The 18,865-nt window shown below is 36.6% G+C and overlaps 2 protein-coding genes across 2 annotated transcripts in view; one reads left to right on the top strand and one right to left on the bottom strand.

Annotated features, from left to right (window-relative positions):
* Positions 1-7,079: 7,079 nt before the first annotated feature.
* LOC127938025 (glutathione-specific gamma-glutamylcyclotransferase 1) lies at positions 7,080-9,179 on the top strand. The gene is made up of 3 exons (XM_052534390.1): positions 7,080-7,787; positions 7,953-7,988; positions 8,303-9,179. Exons 1-3 carry the CDS (start codon positions 7,617-7,619, stop codon positions 8,684-8,686), a joined length of 591 nt encoding a protein of 196 aa, XP_052390350.1. The 5' UTR covers positions 7,080-7,616; the 3' UTR covers positions 8,687-9,179.
* Positions 9,180-9,327: 148 nt separating this feature from the next.
* Positions 9,328-18,865, bottom strand: part of LOC127938023 (chromatin-remodeling ATPase INO80-like) — a 39,997-nt gene continuing 30,459 nt past the window's right edge. The window contains exons 29-37 of the mRNA XM_052534387.1: positions 17,074-17,168; positions 16,644-16,716; positions 15,221-15,379; positions 14,694-14,796; positions 14,487-14,575; positions 12,145-12,303; positions 11,663-11,822; positions 10,724-10,942; positions 9,328-10,633 (exon numbers count right to left, since the gene is read on the bottom strand). Coding sequence (XP_052390347.1) covers positions 10,431-10,633; positions 10,724-10,942; positions 11,663-11,822; positions 12,145-12,303; positions 14,487-14,575; positions 14,694-14,796; positions 15,221-15,379; positions 16,644-16,716; positions 17,074-17,168 — 1,260 coding nt within the window. The 3' untranslated portion in view covers positions 9,328-10,430. The remainder of the gene's footprint in view (positions 10,634-10,723; positions 10,943-11,662; positions 11,823-12,144; positions 12,304-14,486; positions 14,576-14,693; positions 14,797-15,220; positions 15,380-16,643; positions 16,717-17,073; positions 17,169-18,865) is intronic.

Raw genomic sequence — 18,865 nt, 5'->3', positions numbered from 1 at the left:
AATCTGCAATTTTAGTAGATGTGCATAACAAAAAAGCAATAATAAGGCAATTGGACTTTCATTTGATGTTCAGCTCCAACATTAATACTTCCCATCAGTTCTTTCCAAATAATTCATCACCCTGGCCAAAGTCAACACTGTGAGACCCCATGCTAGGCACCAGAGGGCCATGCAGGAGATGCATTTCTGAGTTAAACCAAGTACGAAACCACAAATGGTTTTCCAGGAGGTCAAGCTCTGGCTTTTTTCCATTCCACACACAGCAACATAATCAACAACCGACAACAAATCTATGCCACGCAAACACACTCCGCACACACACACATCCTGTTCATCCGTGTCATCTAAGCATCCTTGTCTTTGCTTCTAGCTTCCTAAGGACGCTTAGGAAGAATAAACATTTCGGAAAGGTTCCAAAAGAATTTCCGTCAGCAGCCAGAGCATTAAACACTTGTTATCACAGCAATTAGTCTTGTGCTAAAGCTTTCGCAATGCAACCTGTTACCCGAACCCCTCCTGCTGCAACTGCAAGTGTGTATGTGTGTGTGTGTGTGTGTTGCTCTCTGGCCTCTGGGTCTAAATCGCATGGCCAGGCATTCTCATTGTGTTATAATCACTGCATCCTGTTTGTGACCCAGTGACATCATTTCCTGCTTCCTGTCTGATTAAAAAACGCAGAACATGCCGGCACTGGCCAAACGCTTTTCTCACGCATCTCCTTCTTTCTCCGTTCTCTGTATTTGTACGGATCCCCAAAGTTTCAGGAAACGAGCACATAACACATAACAAACAAAAGGGAAGGGGGGCATCAAATCAAGACTACTGATTTCTTTTCAAGAGTATTTTGAAATCTGGGCTGTAGAATGTAAAAACATCCTTGATAGAAGGATGCTAAACATTCATTAGATTTTGAAACAGTCAGCCAAAGGAAATAATTTGGGTAAATTCAAACTAACTTTTTCCAAACCTGAAAATGCTAATTAATGCCTTCCTAAAACAGCGTTCAAAGGCAATACTAGAATGTACAATTTAAAACATGATATCCAAAATACAACCAACCATCATGACCCAGAAATACAGTTAACCCAGAGGCCCTCCGTCTGCAATTCTCCTCCACTAACACTAGATGTCACTAAAATGCCCGTGCAGTTTGTACAGCAACTAAATTTTCATTAAATAAATAAATAAAACCTTCTGTTGTCTGTTGCTTATCACACAGTCCTTGAAGTTAACTTTCATAGGATGAATTTTGTGAAATATTAAAATGTTTAACCTTGTAACAAAAAAAGGTATGTACAGACATATTAGGTACAAACTTACATCTATTAATGGGATAGTTCACCAAAACATGGCAACTCTGTCATTATTTGATCTCCTTCATGTCATGTCTTTTTTTTTTTTTTACAACATATTTTATATTGTACTCCTCAAAATAAAGTTACAGTTATAAAGGATTTATTAAGAAATATGTATAACTATTATTTAAAATAATAATAAAAAAAAGTAATGATCAAAATAAATATATAATTATCAAACATTCTCATCTATCAGTGAACCAATGAGAAAAACATTTAGGAAATACATTGACATGTCTGAAACATTCCCTGTATTTTATCATGTATGGCAGGAAGAATGTTTAAGTGCACTATATGTGTGCATGGGGCATGGGAATGTACTTTCTCTTAGATTTTCTGGGTTTGTTTATTTTGGATACATATTTCTTGGTCTCCAACCTATGGCACACCCATTCTCTACAGGCCATTCTGTACATGTGTTATTATTATTATTATTATTAGTATTATTATTATTACATTTGACAGTGGTATGTTTCTGAATAACTGAAACCAGTTCAACTGGCGTTTGGGAGGAACTAGTTCCATGTAATGGAATTATGTAATTTAATTAGAAAATAAATATAATTGTAATCTGTTACAGTTACTGAGAAAAATGTGTAATTAAATTAGTCACTTATGAAAATGTTAATGATTACAAAGGGGGCTGCATCTGAATTCCTCACACACACACACACATAGAGATAGATTTGATTTCTTTCATGAATTGCAGTTACTGCTCTAAAATGAGACACCAATGTCTCAGGAGTTTAGTACAGAAAACAGGACACAAGCTTATTTGAATTTTATTTCTTGGGTTTATGTATATGCATTATTTTTTAAGATTGACTTTTTTTTCAAAGGCATTGTCAGATTGCAGCGTTTCCTGACATGCAAGTTTTATTTCAAAAACACTATATAGCTATTAAACTATTTAAATCTGTATTTAATCTCAGAATTATCTCAAAGTCAGATTTTGTGTTGCTGTGCTTTAGAATTAAATTATTATAATCTTAATCCATTTTTTTAAGTCTAATTACAACCCCAATTCCAGAAAAGTTGGGACATAATGTGAAAGGCCATAAAATCTAAAATGTGTTAATTGTTCATTCTCTTTCACCTTTATTTAATTCACTAAAATACAAAGATAAATATTCCAATGTTTTCACTAGCCAACTTATTTTGTAAATAAACATTGTTTGATGGCTGCAACACACTCCAAAAAAGTTGGGACAGAGGCACGTTTACCACTTCAACTTTACCACATCAACTTTCCTTTTAATTACAGTGTTAAATTGTTTGGGAATTGAGGATACTAATTGTTAAAGTTTTGCAATCAAAATACTCTAATCTGTAACCTATTATATTTCCATGTAACCTTCCCAACACTGTCAACTTGGCAACAACATAACGTCAAACTTACATGAGCCAATGTGACTAGCAAGAAGATCTGTCATACATTTTTTAAATAATGAGATTTGTAAAATGACATATTATAGAATAATGCCGATTAAGATAAACATTCAATTAATTATGCGATTAAATTCTTTCAGGAATTTGAGCGACAGACAATTATTAGAAATTTGTTAGAAGCGGCTAAAAAGAAACAGCAGGTACAATACACGCTATTCACACGACCCTCTTTCCATTCTGAAATTCATAGGTCAGCGGGGGCCTAGCGTGTCCACACCTTAGGTTACTGCGCTGGAAAAAAAGTAAACAGGCTGTCCCGTGAAAGGTCTGGTCACAGGAGCTCCCCCGTCTGCCTGAGCTATAGGCAGAGAAAGGCTTGTGCATCATGCAGACTTTTAAGGAGCTTACATGTGCTTGTATCTTATGATGCCAGCTAATACCTCTATTTATAGATAATCTTATTTTAACCAAAGAAGAGCCTAAGGTATACTACAAGGAAATGTCCAGGGGTGGCCAGGGGCAGATGGGTGTTTGTTTATCATTCGAAATTGGACAAATTTGAACTTTTTATAGGAAAAAATTAGCAGCAAAATAAAATATTTCCCCTGATCTAATTGTTTTGAAATTCAGTGATTCATTTACCCTGGAAAATATTACAAACAGTCTTTCAAAAAAGGAAATAACATGGGGTAATAATAAAATAAGCCCATCCTTTCTTTTGAATTAAAAAGATGCTACATCTGCAGTCACAGAGTGAATATTAAATGTGTCACCAGTCGACTAATGGCTTAGAAACTGGCCTGATAAAAACGTGTCAACCTAAGACGTAAATCCCAAGCAGGGATGACAAAAGAACTGTGACGCTACTAAGATCACAAGTCTGCCCTGCCTCTATTTCTTAATAGTTTGATGATGCTGTCATGTTGTTATTCTCAGACTGGCCATGTATATATAATGCGCAAAAACATTAATTTAATATGTCTCTGAATCCTCCTGACAGAAAACAGGTTAGTACATAAATATTTGTTTTGCTAAGAACATGACGCAATTCTAGGGACAAACAACATGCATTTAGAGTACTTTCTGAACTTAAGGTACTGATGACCTTAACTTTATCATAATATGTAACAGGATCGTGAAATGTAATCAAAATAGAGATGAACACATGTGGGTCGAACCTACCAAGAATGTGGCACTGGATGTCAGGTTTGTAGAAAGATTAGAGATGTATGAAAAATTGTCAAGATGTTACTGTACTGATTCTGAAAGGTCAGAAATTTGTCACACTATCATAGATAGAGATTACAGACAAAGGAGATCTAAAATGCAAGCCGATGCAATAGCTTAAAAGATCTTTAGGAAGAAACTAATCTGTCTCAGCAGTCATGATAGGATAAAACTGAATGGGGATGTCTGAAGGATGTTACATTTTCTGGTGACAAGGAAAAATGCATTTGGGTCATTCCTGGTATGGGGTAACATTTTGGCTTTCTAAGTGTTGGAAAAAAAAGGTACATGATTTGTACGTTTTTTGCATTCTACCCAAATAGTGACATGTTCAACTATTAGGAATACATATTGGTCAAGCTCAGGGACTCAAAAAAAGAATAATTATGGGGAGATTGTTCAGTCACTGGCCATGAAAATATTCCACCCTTTTAGGGACATATGGTTATTAATAATGTAAATGTTAAACAATAATGAGCTTTTCTTTGATAGTATAAATCCCTTATGCCATCTTATTATTTTTTCAAAACAATAACAAAACAATTATTGATTAATGGAATTCTAATTATAAAGAACAGGTACTTCTTGTGCCCATTTTTGCCAGTAAGGTAGTAAATAAATATAAAAAAAAAAAAAACAAAACATACTGTATATATGATGTTAGTGGTCCTTACCTCACAAAATAATACAAAAGTATGCCAAACATTTAACGTTGCTGTCAAATTATTATTTAAAATGACTTAATAATGACTGAATAACAGGGTGGAACACCAGTGTTAACAGGATCTAACAGTGGACAAGCTTTCAGTCATTGTCCTGCATGGTTTCCCATCTGTAATGTGTGGAACTGCACCTATATAATATAGTTTCAAAACAATACCAAAATAATAATAATAATAATAATAATAATAATAAATCCTGATTTCCTTTGGGGGGGGGGGGGCACAAAATAGCTATGTGGTTCATTATCACAATCAATCATAGTGGCAAAACAATTCTATGTTCAGAAGGCTAGAGATAGAATTACAAATTAGAGAGGGCAGACATAATAAAAATAAAGATGTTATAATTCATTTGGATTAACTAGATTAACAAACAAACACAAAAACCATCAAAAGAAGGAACAGTAAGGGGCAGTGATGCCATTTCTGTGGTTATTATTATGATGACAATTATGATGGAAAAAATGGATGCTGTGTTAATTGTATTGAATATTTTAAATATTTCCCCTCTCATAGTGGGTGTTCTTTTTTTTCTTTTTTTTTTACCTCCAAGCTCGAGTTCTCTACCAGTGACCTGGGAGCTTAAGGGTTCTGCACAGTATCTTATAAAATTTGCTATATACACAAAATATTTATTCTATTAGGATTTCCATCCTAACCTAACAGGGTGGAATCTAACAGGGTGGAAAATTTTGAGCTAAATTGGCCATAGCTCTTTGAGTGATCAACATTCAGCTAGTTAACCTTCTACAAATTAAAAAAACTTTTATAACTATGTCACAGTTGTTTTAAAATTTTTTTGATATGACAAACATTCTTCATAATATAGCCTAACAGGGTGGAACTTTAAGGGTGGGACAAGCAAGATAACATTTCAAAAACTAAAAACAAAAGTTGGGAGTGAGAGTTGAAGCTTAACTCCTTTTGTACAATTGAATTCCAGTGGGAAAAATAAATGATATCACTTCTTAAAAATGGTCTCAATTAAATTGCAGTCGGTCTTGGAAGGCAAGAAAATATGTACTAACTGGGTGGAAGATGACTTCAGGGACACGGTAATAAAAAAAAAAAAGAAAAGTAAAATAAATAACTATTATTTTCACATGATTTATTTGTATGATTAGAGGCAGTTTAAAAGTGACGTGACATTTAGCCAAGTATGGTGACCCATACTCAGAATTTGTGCTCTGCATTTAACCCATCCGAAGTGCACACACACAGAGCAGTGAACACACACACACACTGTGAACACACACCCGGAGCAGTGGGCAGCCATTTATGCTGCGGCGCCCGGGGAGCAGTTGGGGGTTCGATGCCTTGCTCAAGGGCACCTAAGTCGTGGTATTGAAGGTGGAGAGAGAACTGTACATGCATTCCCCCCACCCACAATTCCTGCCGGTCCGGGACTCTAACTCACAACCTTTCGATTGGGAGTCTGAATCTCTAACCATTAGGCCACGACTTCCCCTTTAGCCTAATCTATAACTTAATTAAAACAAATTTTGAGGGGGGGGGGGGGGGGGGGGGTTCATCATTTTGATTTTTCATCATTTCATTGTTTATATTTCTTGTGGAAGTTGATCATGTTACACTGAGGACATAATAAAACTGAATGCATAAAATACAAAATAGTATTTATAATGTATATTATCTCCTGTATCTCTTTAAGTGATAAAGAAGACCTAAATATACAATTTAAGCCATTTCTTATAAATATGTGACTTATTTCAGAGAAAATGTGTAAATAAATCACTGAGGCATAAAAGTCACTTGTATAGCAGGAATGACCCATTTAATATTTGACAAAATTAATGCATTTAAAATAAATATGGAATTCGTGGCCATGCTTTGTAATAGCATCTTGATTTATTCATTATATTATATTATAGTAATTATATTATATTATATTGCTCCGAGATGCTGAGTTGCACTTCAGCATTCGTCATACATAAATGGTTGGATTTTATATTATTTTCTCAGATATTATGTAATACTATATGCATTATTATATCTTCCAATGAAGACTTCATAAAAAGTCTAATCTGGTACCTTGTTTGTGCATTCAGCAGTGTTTTCGGAGTCAAATAACAGCCTGATGCAACACTAACAGTACGTACTGTTCCAGTATCGCCGCTTGAAACGCTTGTTTCAAGTTGCATCAGCCGAACAGACTTTAAGCGACAGATTATCTGACGAATGAGTGTAAGATTATTCTTTGACTGACGTCTGGTCCGCCTATGAAATTAAAGAACATCTCGTGTTTTTTTCTGTTTCTTGAGCCAATCAGAGAGATATTCCCTTATAGAGTGAAGGCGAGATGATTTGATTGGATAGAAGATAGAACGCCTCGCCCTATCTACGCTGTGATTGGACAGGATTTTGAGCAAAGTCAGATACACCCATAAACGCCGTAGCATATAGTCTGCCTCAAAGCAGCCAACATTTCATCATTCACCGAGGAGGAGACGGAGCAGGGTAGCCTAGGGTGCTCGCAAGCAACGGTTGAAAGGCTAGTAAAAGGCTATTTCTTCTGGCGCTAAGGTGTCGTGTGTTTGGCTTGGTAGCGGTTTGTTGGTAAACAGCGGGCTGGCCTGTGAGCTAGCAACAGTTTTTGTGTTTTATTCTAGTTGAAAGAGCCGAAGAGGCCAAAATGGAGTTTTAAGGCAATAATGCGGTAACTGCACGGCATCGGCATGCACCAGGCAAAGAAAAACGATTTGGGTGACTTTACCATCACAACTGCTAAGCAGTTGGGCTCTGATACCGTCCGCGGTATAGCCGTGAGCCAACCGATACCTCTCCTGCTTGATCGGAGGAAGCTAACGCTAGCCAGTTAGCCTGTGGGCCCATTCATTTAGAAAAACAAGCTGCTACATCAAAGTGTACACTACTACCATTTCTATCCTCATACCATCCTGTAAAGATGAAACCTCAAGACATCATCGCTGGAAAATCCAGCCTGTGGATCTTCGGTTACGGTTCGTTGGTGTGGAAACCAGACTTCAAGTACAAGAGGAGCAAGATCGGCTGTATTAAGGGGTACAAGAGACGCTTCTGGCACGGAGACAATTTTCATCGTGGAGATGATGAAATGGTGAGTTACATCATTGACAATTTTTAAAAATATATATTTATATATATATATATATATATATATGTATGTGTATGTGTATATATATATATATATATATATATATATATATATATATATGTAACGTTATATAAGTTTCTCATTGACCTTTGCGTATTTCCATGACAGCCCGGAAGAGTGGTGACGCTCATCGAGGAGGATGACGTAAGTGCAACTTCCCCTTTTCATAGAAACAACGTAATGGTTTTTTTTTTTTTTCACTCGAACCTGCGTTGTTCCCAAACCTGTGTAACTGAGCGCTAAATGATAGCTTGTCAAGTCTCCATTCATTTCCATTGTATAGAAAAAAATAGATGCAATGGAAGTAAATTGTGCCTGACATTTTATTTCGGCTGGAAGAAAGTAATTTGGGTTTGGAACAACATGAGTGAAAAAAAAAAAAAAAAATTTGGGTGACCTATAAACTTTAAATACTCCTTCCCCTCACTAGATGTGTCTAACCTTGTTTTCATACACAGGCGTGCACCTGGGGTGTTGCCTTCGAAGTGACTGGCTCTCAGGTAGAGGAGTCTCTCAAGTACCTGAATGTGAGGGAGGCCGTAAGAGGTGGCTACCTGACCCAGGTCGTAGAGTTCTACCCACAGGGTGTAAACCAGTCACCTGTCCAGGCTTTGGTTTACATTGCCACGCCTGACAACCCTATTTACCTGGGGTCTGCCAGCACAGAAGAAATTGCCGCTCAGATCGCCGTGTGCAAGGGGAAGTCGGGCCACAACATCGAGTACCTGCTTCGCCTGGCGGAGTTCATGAGAGTCAGCTGCCCTGATGTGGACGACCCTCACCTGTTTTCCATTGAAAAAGCTGTTCTCGCCATTATTAGACCCATATTGTTAGCAGGCTAGACACCTGTATCTTCTGTAAAACATTAAATAAGTCAACATTTAGCCCAAACACCATTAAGGTCCTAACAAAGTTCATGTTGCCGTCCTTGAGGTGTGTTTGTGATCTTAGTGACTTAAAATATTTCATTCTACCTATACCAAGCTGTTAAAACCTACTATACTAAAGTTAAGGTACTGCATTAAGGGAACGTGGTATTTTAGGCTGTCAGTGTTGTCATTCTATAGCATGATATCAGTTACTGTCAGTTTTCGGTTGTCTTGTGCTTTTGACCCAATCATATGGTGCTGTAGTACAAAGGCATGTTTGTGTGACAAAGTATTGCCAAAGTTTGTCCAGTTTTAAAGCTGTTCACTTTTTTATTTTTTTTGAAATATGTGGGCATGAAACCTCAATACACTTCCATTTTAATTTGCACTGAAGCAGAATACTGTAAAGCCATTATAATTGTTTTCCTTTTGCACATTAAAACCTTTAGAGAACCTGTAACCTGAATGTTAAATGTGTTTTGTGTTTAATATGTTCGAAATATATTTGAACTTGTGAAAACAAAATAGCTAAGGTGAAAAAATTTTACTCATTTCAAAAACAAGTTTTTTTTTTTTTTTTTAAGATTCAGCAGAAATAAATTATACCAGAGGGAAAATTTCAAATCAATGTTTATTTAGTTTTTCTCTTAGTTAGTAAAAGGACCATTTAGGTTTTTCTCCAGGTATTTACACTGACCTATAAAAATAGACAAGCAATTGCAGGAAAATGGAGAATGATACCCTTTAAGTATTTACATACATTGAACATTTATCATCACTTTTAAAGACAAAATAAATCCAGAGATGGCATTCCTCAAAACCATAGCAATATGTCACAGATACCACAAAATTATGGACTTTTCATGTTATTAAAAAATAAAACCACTTTGATACAATTTATACCTAGCACAGATCATCATAAATTAAATTACCAGGCTTTAACTTAAGCTATGATACATTTCACATCCAAATATTTTAAGTCACAATCTGAGCTTTGACGGTCTTTGAGCAGCACTCACTTCCGACATTTTCCCACTGCATTTACTACAAAAAAAAAACTTGATTTATTTTATTCTTCCCAAGAGAAAATATATATTAGTATTTAAGCCAAAATCTGAATTTGCAGCAAATAAACAAAGGCGGCCATTCGTTATTTATACTGAACAAATGTCAACAAGTCTGTTCTACAAAAATAAGAGCAATCTTACAAAAGCAGTCTTGTCTGTTCCTTTGTGTTCAAGGTAAAGACTGTTCCAGAGGGTGTTCAATAACCAACATTCCTCCCCCCTTCCCATTTCAATTAATCTCTGCTCATAATGATGCCTAACATCTTATGATCAGAGCCAGAAGATGAGGAAGAATCTTGGTTCCTTAATTTGGCCCCGCTGCCCTTTGCATACTTGGTTATCAGAAAACAAAATAAAAGAGCTCTCACTGGAATAACAAACTCTTTCGTCTACCATTGCAATGGCTATTTTCTGTTCATAAGGAACAATTGGTTAAATTTCATATTCTCAATGGAAGTGTGCTTCCTCGTATACTGCTCAACAGCCCCTGAAATGGATGCTAAATTTGGATGTGCATCAGGTTGGGTTTCCAAGTGACAATAGGGCTTGCGGTATAATAACATCTTGACATCATAAGCGTGAGAATCATCAACCTTGGACTGAAAATGTACTGGCCATGCTACGAACAAAAAGAAAACATTTCCAAGCTGCTACCGCCCACTGTGGTTGCTGGGTCCTTTAGCTCTCTTAGTGGCGTTGTGTTTGCTTTGTGAACTGCCGTGTGCTAAAGTCTGTGAGTTGGTGGCCATAGCGCTTCCTTTAGCCTGGCGGGAGGAGGTGCCAGCTGGAACAAAGGCAGGTGTGGCTGAAGACCGAATAAGAGCCGGTTGTAAGGAGCCAGCTGCTGGAATACCTGGAAGAGGGTTGATTAACAATAGATGAATAGATGAATGTTATAGACCTATTCACCAAGAGTTCTGTTAGTCAAAGACAAGTCTGTTACCTTTGGACACACTGTAGCCGTATGCGGCATACGCAGCCGCAGACGCCGCTGCCGCCCCTGCCATCGCCCCCGCCATGGCTGCAGCACTGCCCGCGGTGGACTTCCGTCCTCTTCCCTTTCTCACAGAAGACTTCCCGGCTCCTCCAGAGCCTTTGGGCCGTCCTCGACTCCTACTGGACCTTCCCCTGCCTGGACTGGATACATCTTGGGAAGAGACACCTGAGAGAGAGTCACGCATGATGAAATGGGTTACGATCCATCACAGGAATAAATTACATTTGAATATATTAAAATGGAAAACAGTTATTTTAAATTGTAAAGATATTTCACAATAATACCATTTGTACTGTATTTTTGATCAAATAAATGCAGCCTTGGTGAGCATAAATGACTTCTTCCAAAAACCTCAATAAAATGACCAACCCCAACCTTGGTAGCGTACCCTCAAAGTATGATTTCAGATTATGTGCCAGCCAGACACATCAATATATTTCTTTCAAATTTCCAGAGTTTGCCATTTTTCCTCTAATCCTCGGATTATTATGAGGTTGCATGCTGAGGCTGTCTGAGCCACTGCGGCCCAGACTCATGAACACCATGTCTCCTTCTGCTCGCGTTTCACAGACAAGCTCAATCCCACAAACCTCTGCACTCTCAGCTTTATATCCTAGACTGCAACACTGCTTATTAGCACTGCTCATCACTCGACAGGAAGGCAGCCAGATCTGTGCTGAACTGTATTCAGGGATTTGAACAGTAAAGCAATAATCCCAGATGAACACACGTATAAGACCGGAGAAGCAAGAAGTTGTAGCAAATGTATGCGTTTAGGCTGAAAACAAAATATCTTAATGTATGAAATACGTGAAATCTTTCTGTGAGCTACGCACGTCTGAATGCAATTAAAAAAGTAACAAGAATGAAACCAGGTACACCCACCATTCATCGTGTCAGACACAGAGCCGCAGATGGACGCGGGAGAGTTGGTGGCACGGGACTGTGGAGCAGAAGACATGGGTTCATCCACAATTACCAACATGTCGCTGCTGCTTTCGTCTGCGGGAATGGAGCTGGGCTGGAGCTCGCTGCTCAACGAGATCTGCAGAGACACATAGTTCTGGGGGTGAGACAGGGACAGAGGGACAGCACCACGAAGGAAAGACAGCAGGACCAGAAGAAGAGTGGCGTGAGACCAATATGGCCTGTAAATGAGAGGATGAGTGTTGACAATGGCATAACAGCTCTACAGAAACCATCCGTTCTTTGGGAAAGTTTGTGGACTCATCAGCTAAAGAAGTGTCATTACAGGACCAGCACTGCACAATAACTCTTCCTAAAATCATGACCACTGCAATTCAGTAAAACATTATTAGGATCACACAGTTCAATCCGGTACAGGAAGTGCATACAAACACTCTTACCTCACTGAAGGGGCTGGGCATGGCCGAGTCCATGTCCACACTGATGAACGAGTCTTCTCCATCTGCTGACAGATTGGAGTTGTCTGCAGACGGGACAAAAGGGATGACCACATTCACACCTTCTTTCTTCCTCTTTGTGTCTGGGTCATCCTCCTTTCTCTTTTTAAAATGAGTGGGATGAAGGGAAAGAGGACAGATAAACAATGATGATTAGGACATTTTCTTGATGTTCACCTACAAAATATTTTGTTAAAATTTGTATATGGATTTCTACATCAGGAACCTTCTAGAAAATCTTTACAGCAAAAGCAAAAACCAAGAAAAAAAAAAACTAGTAATGAATATAAAGCAATGCTATATTTTATAATTTACATGCATTTATAATATATTTATAAGGTTTTGTTTCTATGTTTTGTGTTAAGTGGTCAATTTAAGTTGTTGATATTTTTTAGTTATAGTTAACAATAACAAAACAAATCTATAGCACAACTATATTCTTTACAAGGACATTTATTGAAAAAAAAAAAAAATATATATATATATATATATAAATATATATATATATATATATATATATATATATATATATATATATATATATATATATATATATATATATATAAAATTATTCAGGGTATATACAGCAATCCTTAAGTTAAATTTACTACTTTTTAATACCTTTTTCACTACCTTCAGAATATTTTTTAAAACCATCACGACACTGAATTGCAAGTGTTAATCAGCGACCTTTCTATTATTTACACAGATTTTGACATATATAACATACAAAAAATAATAGATTTAGAGACTGATGTTGACAGCATATTGCACATTTATTTCACTTAGTAAATAAAAATAAAACAAATACCATAAAATGTGCAATGGAGAAAATGGATAGACCGAACAATAAGCCTGCCTGTTAGTGTTGTCACGGTACCAATATTTCAGTATTCGGTACCGATACCAGTGAAAATCCACGGTTCTCGGTACCAATTTCGGTACCAAAGCAAAACACAAAAATTTGCTAATAAAAAAAAATAACTTTTTAGCACTAAAAATAAAACCAATGCCATTCTTTATACTTATTTAGAATTGTGTTTAAAGTTTTTCTACAAGTTATATAATTATGAAAAACAGTAAACAAGTTTCACCCAAATTTAATTTGTCTTTTAATTTATCAAATTTAAACACATTTAATGTTTGGTAAATAAAGGGGATTTGCTATTAAAATTAAAACATGGGAGAAATATTGAGATTTATTTTTTTTTTTAAATAAAGTTTTTTTATTTTTTTGCAACAGTGGTAGCAGTATCACATACGTTTTACTAAATAATAGTAATATTTCTAGCACAATGCCCTTATGTAAAAATTTTCTTTTAGGCCTAATGAATGCATATTTGTCATTTTGAAATTTCTATTTGCGCATTAGCTCCGCCCACTACCGGAGAAACCGGTATGTCTTCTGCTTTTTCGAAAATGAATATGAATAATTCTAAATGAACTCCATTATTTTGACAGGAGAAGACAACAGATGCTGAAATTAATGCAAGCGTCATGCGCTTCAGTCTATGTAGTAAATAAACCTGCACGTCTCTGCCATTCATTAATTCACACAGAGACGCGCAGAACACGGATTCATATTTCAAACAACTTTTGCGGCTTAACATTTACAGATACTGGTCCATATGGAGATTTGATTTGATTAATTTATGCTTTCACAAATTCCATGACTGTCCATATTAAAATGTAAGTTTCATTTTCATGACTGGATTTTGAGATTCCGTAGGCCTACTCGTTTTCTGCTTCGCGGAAATCATAGCGCTGTATGCGTCAAGAACCGGGTTTGAACGGGACCTCGGTACTACCGGTCGTTAACCCAGCTATTAGAAAACTTGCATTTGTCCATGAAGACGACGATGGTTGTCCAGTCGTTGAAGATATGCCTTGAAGCAAGTCTAAAATAAAACGTAAGCCAGCCACTTCTGTTGAGCGCGAAGTGTTCTGAGATGATGCCGAACGACCACTGAATATGACGTCAGCATCAAACATACAGTGAGACGGAGACGGAAGATCTTTGATTATGTGCCCAGATATGCTAAAGCCCATATAAACGAACTAACACGAACGCAGATAGAATTTCAATCAGAATAAGACACCTGATAGTCTGGAAAAAATAATACCTAATTTGGAAAAAAATAATACCTCTGAGACCACATTTAACACTTTTAATGGCCTTAAATTTGACCATTTTGATTTATCACTTTTTAATACTTTTTAAAACCCCGCGGACACCCTGTATTATTGTTGAACACCAATGCACAGGAAGTCGATTCTTCACTTACCCTTTCTGCATACTTCTCCCTCTTCCTCTTCCTCTCTTTCACCTTACTGCTCTCCTCCAGCTGTCGTTTCTCTTCCTGCCGTAAACGCACTGCCCGGAAACACAACCAAACCATCCAATCATAGCCAAGCAATTCATTCATTTATTAACCCATTTAGATTCTATTTTTACATATGCATTTATTATCATAAACGGAGTGGTAACTCACATTTTTTCTCCAGCTCATCATCATCCAGCAGCAAGGTGACCACCTCTTTGGGTTTCAGGGTGTCAGGTTTAAAATTTCCTCCTGATATTACCATCCTCTGAATCTGAAGTGCAGATCCCACAGCCGAAAGTAATTATTGAGAAGGAGAATAAATAAATCAAATCAGTAAGAGCAGAAAGAGGAGAAAATGTGACTCTTGGAAACATATACTGACTATAATGATGTGTTGATACATGACATCCAATATATAATTTTATATGCAATTACAGTATAATTATTATTATACCGTTACAGTATAACTATTACAGTATAAATATTCCTTTAACCCCATTGTCACTGCAAAACTCTTCTGAGGATTGACATTTAAATAAATGCAGTTTTTTTTTTGTTTTTTTTTACTTTTAATGGATGTAAGCTACGAGGAAAAGGGGTAATTTGTCCAACCACTGCAGAATAAGCTGAAATGTGCTACATTTTATTTTAGGGACCTTCTGGCCCAAGAAAGGGCCTCGCTACTGTGTACTAACCTCACTCTTTTCTTTGGCTCTCTGTAGAATGCGTTCCTCAATTGTCCCTTTGCAAATAAGCCGATAGACTGTGACCTGCTTGGTTTGTCCTAGTCTGTGGGCTCGATCCATAGCTTGCTGGTCAACTGTGGGGTTCCAGTCACTGTCGTAGAAGATAACCTGGAAAAAGAGGAAATTGGTACCTAAGTCACATGAAATGAACTCCTCTTATGAACTCATTCCTATTCATGGCTATTCCACAGATGGCATTTTCAGTTCTTGCACAAATAATTCTCCCTGGATTAAAATACTGTTTATGTCTCAGACCTCCCTTGTCAGTTCACTGTTCATTATTGTACACAATAAGTTTTTTATTTTATTTTACATGCTAACAAAGTACCTTGCTGATACAGTATTATTATTATTATTATTATTACAGTTGTATATTTATTAAATTATTCAATATTTTTTCATGTCTCATTTATTTTACACAGACTAAAATGGCATCTAATTTAAATTAGAATATAGTTGACAAGATAATTCAATATTAAACCAAATATTCAAACATTTGCTATATTAATTTAAATATTCTAAACATAACACAGTCCTTTATGTTCGATCAAAGAGCTTTAGTTTAATGGTGTTCATTCGTTAAAATAAAATAAAATAAAATAAAAGTATTTTCTTCATTAATTTCATTATGGCTGTCAAAGTTAGCATGTTATTTTAATAAATTAATTATGTTTAATGCAATGACTTTCAAAACATTTGAATTACTTTTACTAATATTTTATACATGCTTTTAAAAAGTAAATATTTTCCAGATAATCTAAATTAATATTCTTTAATTTCAGTAGTGACAACATAAAAGCCAGTTTATTAATTTTACACACATATATTTTGTGTATATATATATATATATATATATATATATATATATATATATATATATATATATGTGTGTGTATATATGTGTATATATATATCAGAGATATATGTAATATACATGTAATAGAAAGTAAATGAGATATTCTCAAGCTGAGCTGCACATTTTGCTGAACACTTTTGCAGAGTTAGATTTTTTATAATTCATTCTGATCCTAATCTTTGTCTACTAAAAACTGAACATTTGCGAGTTTTCTGTGTAACCGCTTCCAGAGACTGTTGCACAGTAGTTTGTTTATTTATTTAATACCTGTCTATTATCGTGGTATCCACCATTTCAGTTTGTCCCGCCCCTAAACCAAACAAACTCAGGTTGGTCATGTTCCATGCTGACCATTTGGTTGAAGCTTCAAAGTGTCCATGTTAAGGTCAACGAGTTCAGCAGCTATTATTACATGACTGCTAATTGAGTTCTACAGTATTAGAGGCCGTTCTCATGGCCTCTGGTGGGGGGAAGGTGATCTGGTAATCATGATGTGCTGATGGGCTGCAGCCTCACCGTGTCTGCAGCTGTCAGGTTGATCCCCAGCCCTCCGGCTCTGGTACTGAGGAGGAAGACAAAAATATCCGTCCTGCAAAGGGGAGGGGAGACCAGAACAGTGAGAGAAAGCAAATAAAGCGGAAGCAGATCGTGCCCAACTGCCCAGGATTTAGACAGAGAGACGTTTCAATATACAACACACTCCTCTAGAAAATAAAAGCCAGAGCCCACTGCACCCACAGAGAGCTGAGCTAATGCAAACCAGACCCCGTGAGGAAGGGTGGGGAAGGAGAAGAAAGCGCAAAGCCCAGGGATGAGGAATTTACGCTTGGTGACATTTTGGAAAAACAAGCCCTAATTAGGTTTAAGAAGATACGGGCGCTTACAGACATCTGCGTCTCCTTTTCAATCCCGGCTGTCAGGCCACAGAAAACTAGCTAAAACTCACCGGCTCTGGAAGTCAGCCACCATGTCCCGCCGCTCCGAAATCTTGGATGAACCATCCAGTCTCATGTATGTATGCTTGCGGTACACCATGTACTCCTGCAGGACAGTTAAGAAACATTTCAAGTAACGATATGGAAAATCATGCAGGCAAACACATGAAACTGGGGTCTATTTCACTTTAATCCTCTCATAAAATCTGCAGGGCTGGTTTTCAATAAAGTCCCCCTGAACACACCGCCAGAAATCCTCATTAGCATTGCAGATTCTTCTCAGAGATGACTTCCCAGTCTCCTACGCCACCCAGAGTGAAGTCTCCACTCCACTGGATGGCCTCCCAAAAGCACATCTGGACCTTATGAAGTCTCTTTGACACTGAATGTCTTTGATTAGTACTTATTTCCAGCCTGAAGTAACATTAGATCACAAATCTCAAGCTTTTCTGCAGCTGTAAGAACCAAAAACTGGACCATCTTAAACTGAATTACACTGCTGAGAATATAACTCCAGGCTATAACTCCGACATAACATGATTTAGCCTGAGACTTAAGAATAAAGCCTGGAAAATGCTTGAATAGACCTCAAGTGGGAGTTAAGCTATTGAACACATAATAAATAATAAAAATAAATAAATCTTGACCAAAACACTCAAGGGATCTGTTTGGAGAGACACAATATCAAAGGAGACAAGACTTGATGATCTTCGGCTTCTGCACAGAGAACACACTGATGCAGAGCAGGAGTTCTCAAACTGGGCTCTAGGGTGTCCACAGGAAACACTGTTTAATGTTTTTAAAACATTTTAATGATTTAACATTTTTAACAGTAAAAAAATTAAATAAAGGTAAATATTTTCTGGATTTTATTATTATATTTAATTCCAGTGACAATTATTTAATTTTGCATACATATACTTTGTAACTTGTTTTTTTTATAAAATTAGTTATATTATATAGGTCTTTATAAATGAAAATATATAGCTTCCTTTATATCTTACAAGGGCTCTCTAGTTTGAAAAGTTTGTTATACACATTATGAAACTAGAATTGTTATATATATTATGACATATTTCTATTCAAAGAGCAGGACATTGTAAATAATATATTATCCATCACAAACTAAAGGGTTGAAAAATAAGACAAATATGTGATGCCAGCTGAAAAGGAAAGTCATTCGTAAAGCCAAACATTTTTTTCTTTTGAATTGCGTGCACTGACGAATCGTTCACAATAAGACCAGGAATGTGTATCCCAAAAGAAAATAGGATCAATCAAGATTTTTATGTTGACAAAGTAAAAATATGCCAAAACTAATGGCCAATCAACGCCAAAGGTCGACGCCATGTTTTTCCATGCTTAATATTTTCCATAGACCAACTACTTCACAAATAAAGGAAGTCAAATCTACGTAATCAGACTTTGGAGAGACTGCCATGAGAAACGCTTAAGCCAAAATGAATCGGAAGGAATTCCTATCGACTCTAAGAAGGTGTTTCTAGACTATGAGCGCTGTTATGTAGGATCATGTTGACAATGTTATTGGAGGCTTCTACTTTTAGCTCCATGTTTGGCTTGCATGTATGGCGAACAACTGTGTGCCTCTGGAAAAAGTGATTGTTTCCTCCAGTTCTCTTCTCTCAGCTTTTGTCCAGCTTTAACAATATGAAGCTATTTAGCAGCAAACATTCCTTTCACAATGCTTGATCGAATTTAACCATCTCTTCTCTTGTGGGATTAACAACTCAGAGTACAATGAACAGGTAAACAAAAACATGTACAGCGTGACTTCAGATATCT

The sequence above is a fragment of the Carassius gibelio genome, chromosome A20 (assembly GCF_023724105.1).
Source record: "Carassius gibelio isolate Cgi1373 ecotype wild population from Czech Republic chromosome A20, carGib1.2-hapl.c, whole genome shotgun sequence".
Classification (NCBI taxonomy): Eukaryota; Metazoa; Chordata; class Actinopteri; order Cypriniformes; family Cyprinidae; genus Carassius; species Carassius gibelio.
Note: the sequence above shows the minus strand (reverse complement) of the source record. Positions and strands in the feature narration are given on the sequence as shown.

Bases quoted from the DNA above. Each gene is read 5' to 3' on its own strand.
- LOC127938025 (XM_052534390.1), top strand. From the start codon at position 7,617: ATGAAACCTCAAGACATCATCGCTGGAAAATCCAGCCTGTGGATCTTC. The intron at 7,788-7,952 runs GTGAGTTACATC...TTTCCATGACAG, and splicing joins ATCGTGGAGATGATGAAATG to CCCGGAAGAGTGGTGACGCT. The intron at 7,989-8,302 runs GTAAGTGCAACT...TTTCATACACAG, and splicing joins CGCTCATCGAGGAGGATGAC to GCGTGCACCTGGGGTGTTGC.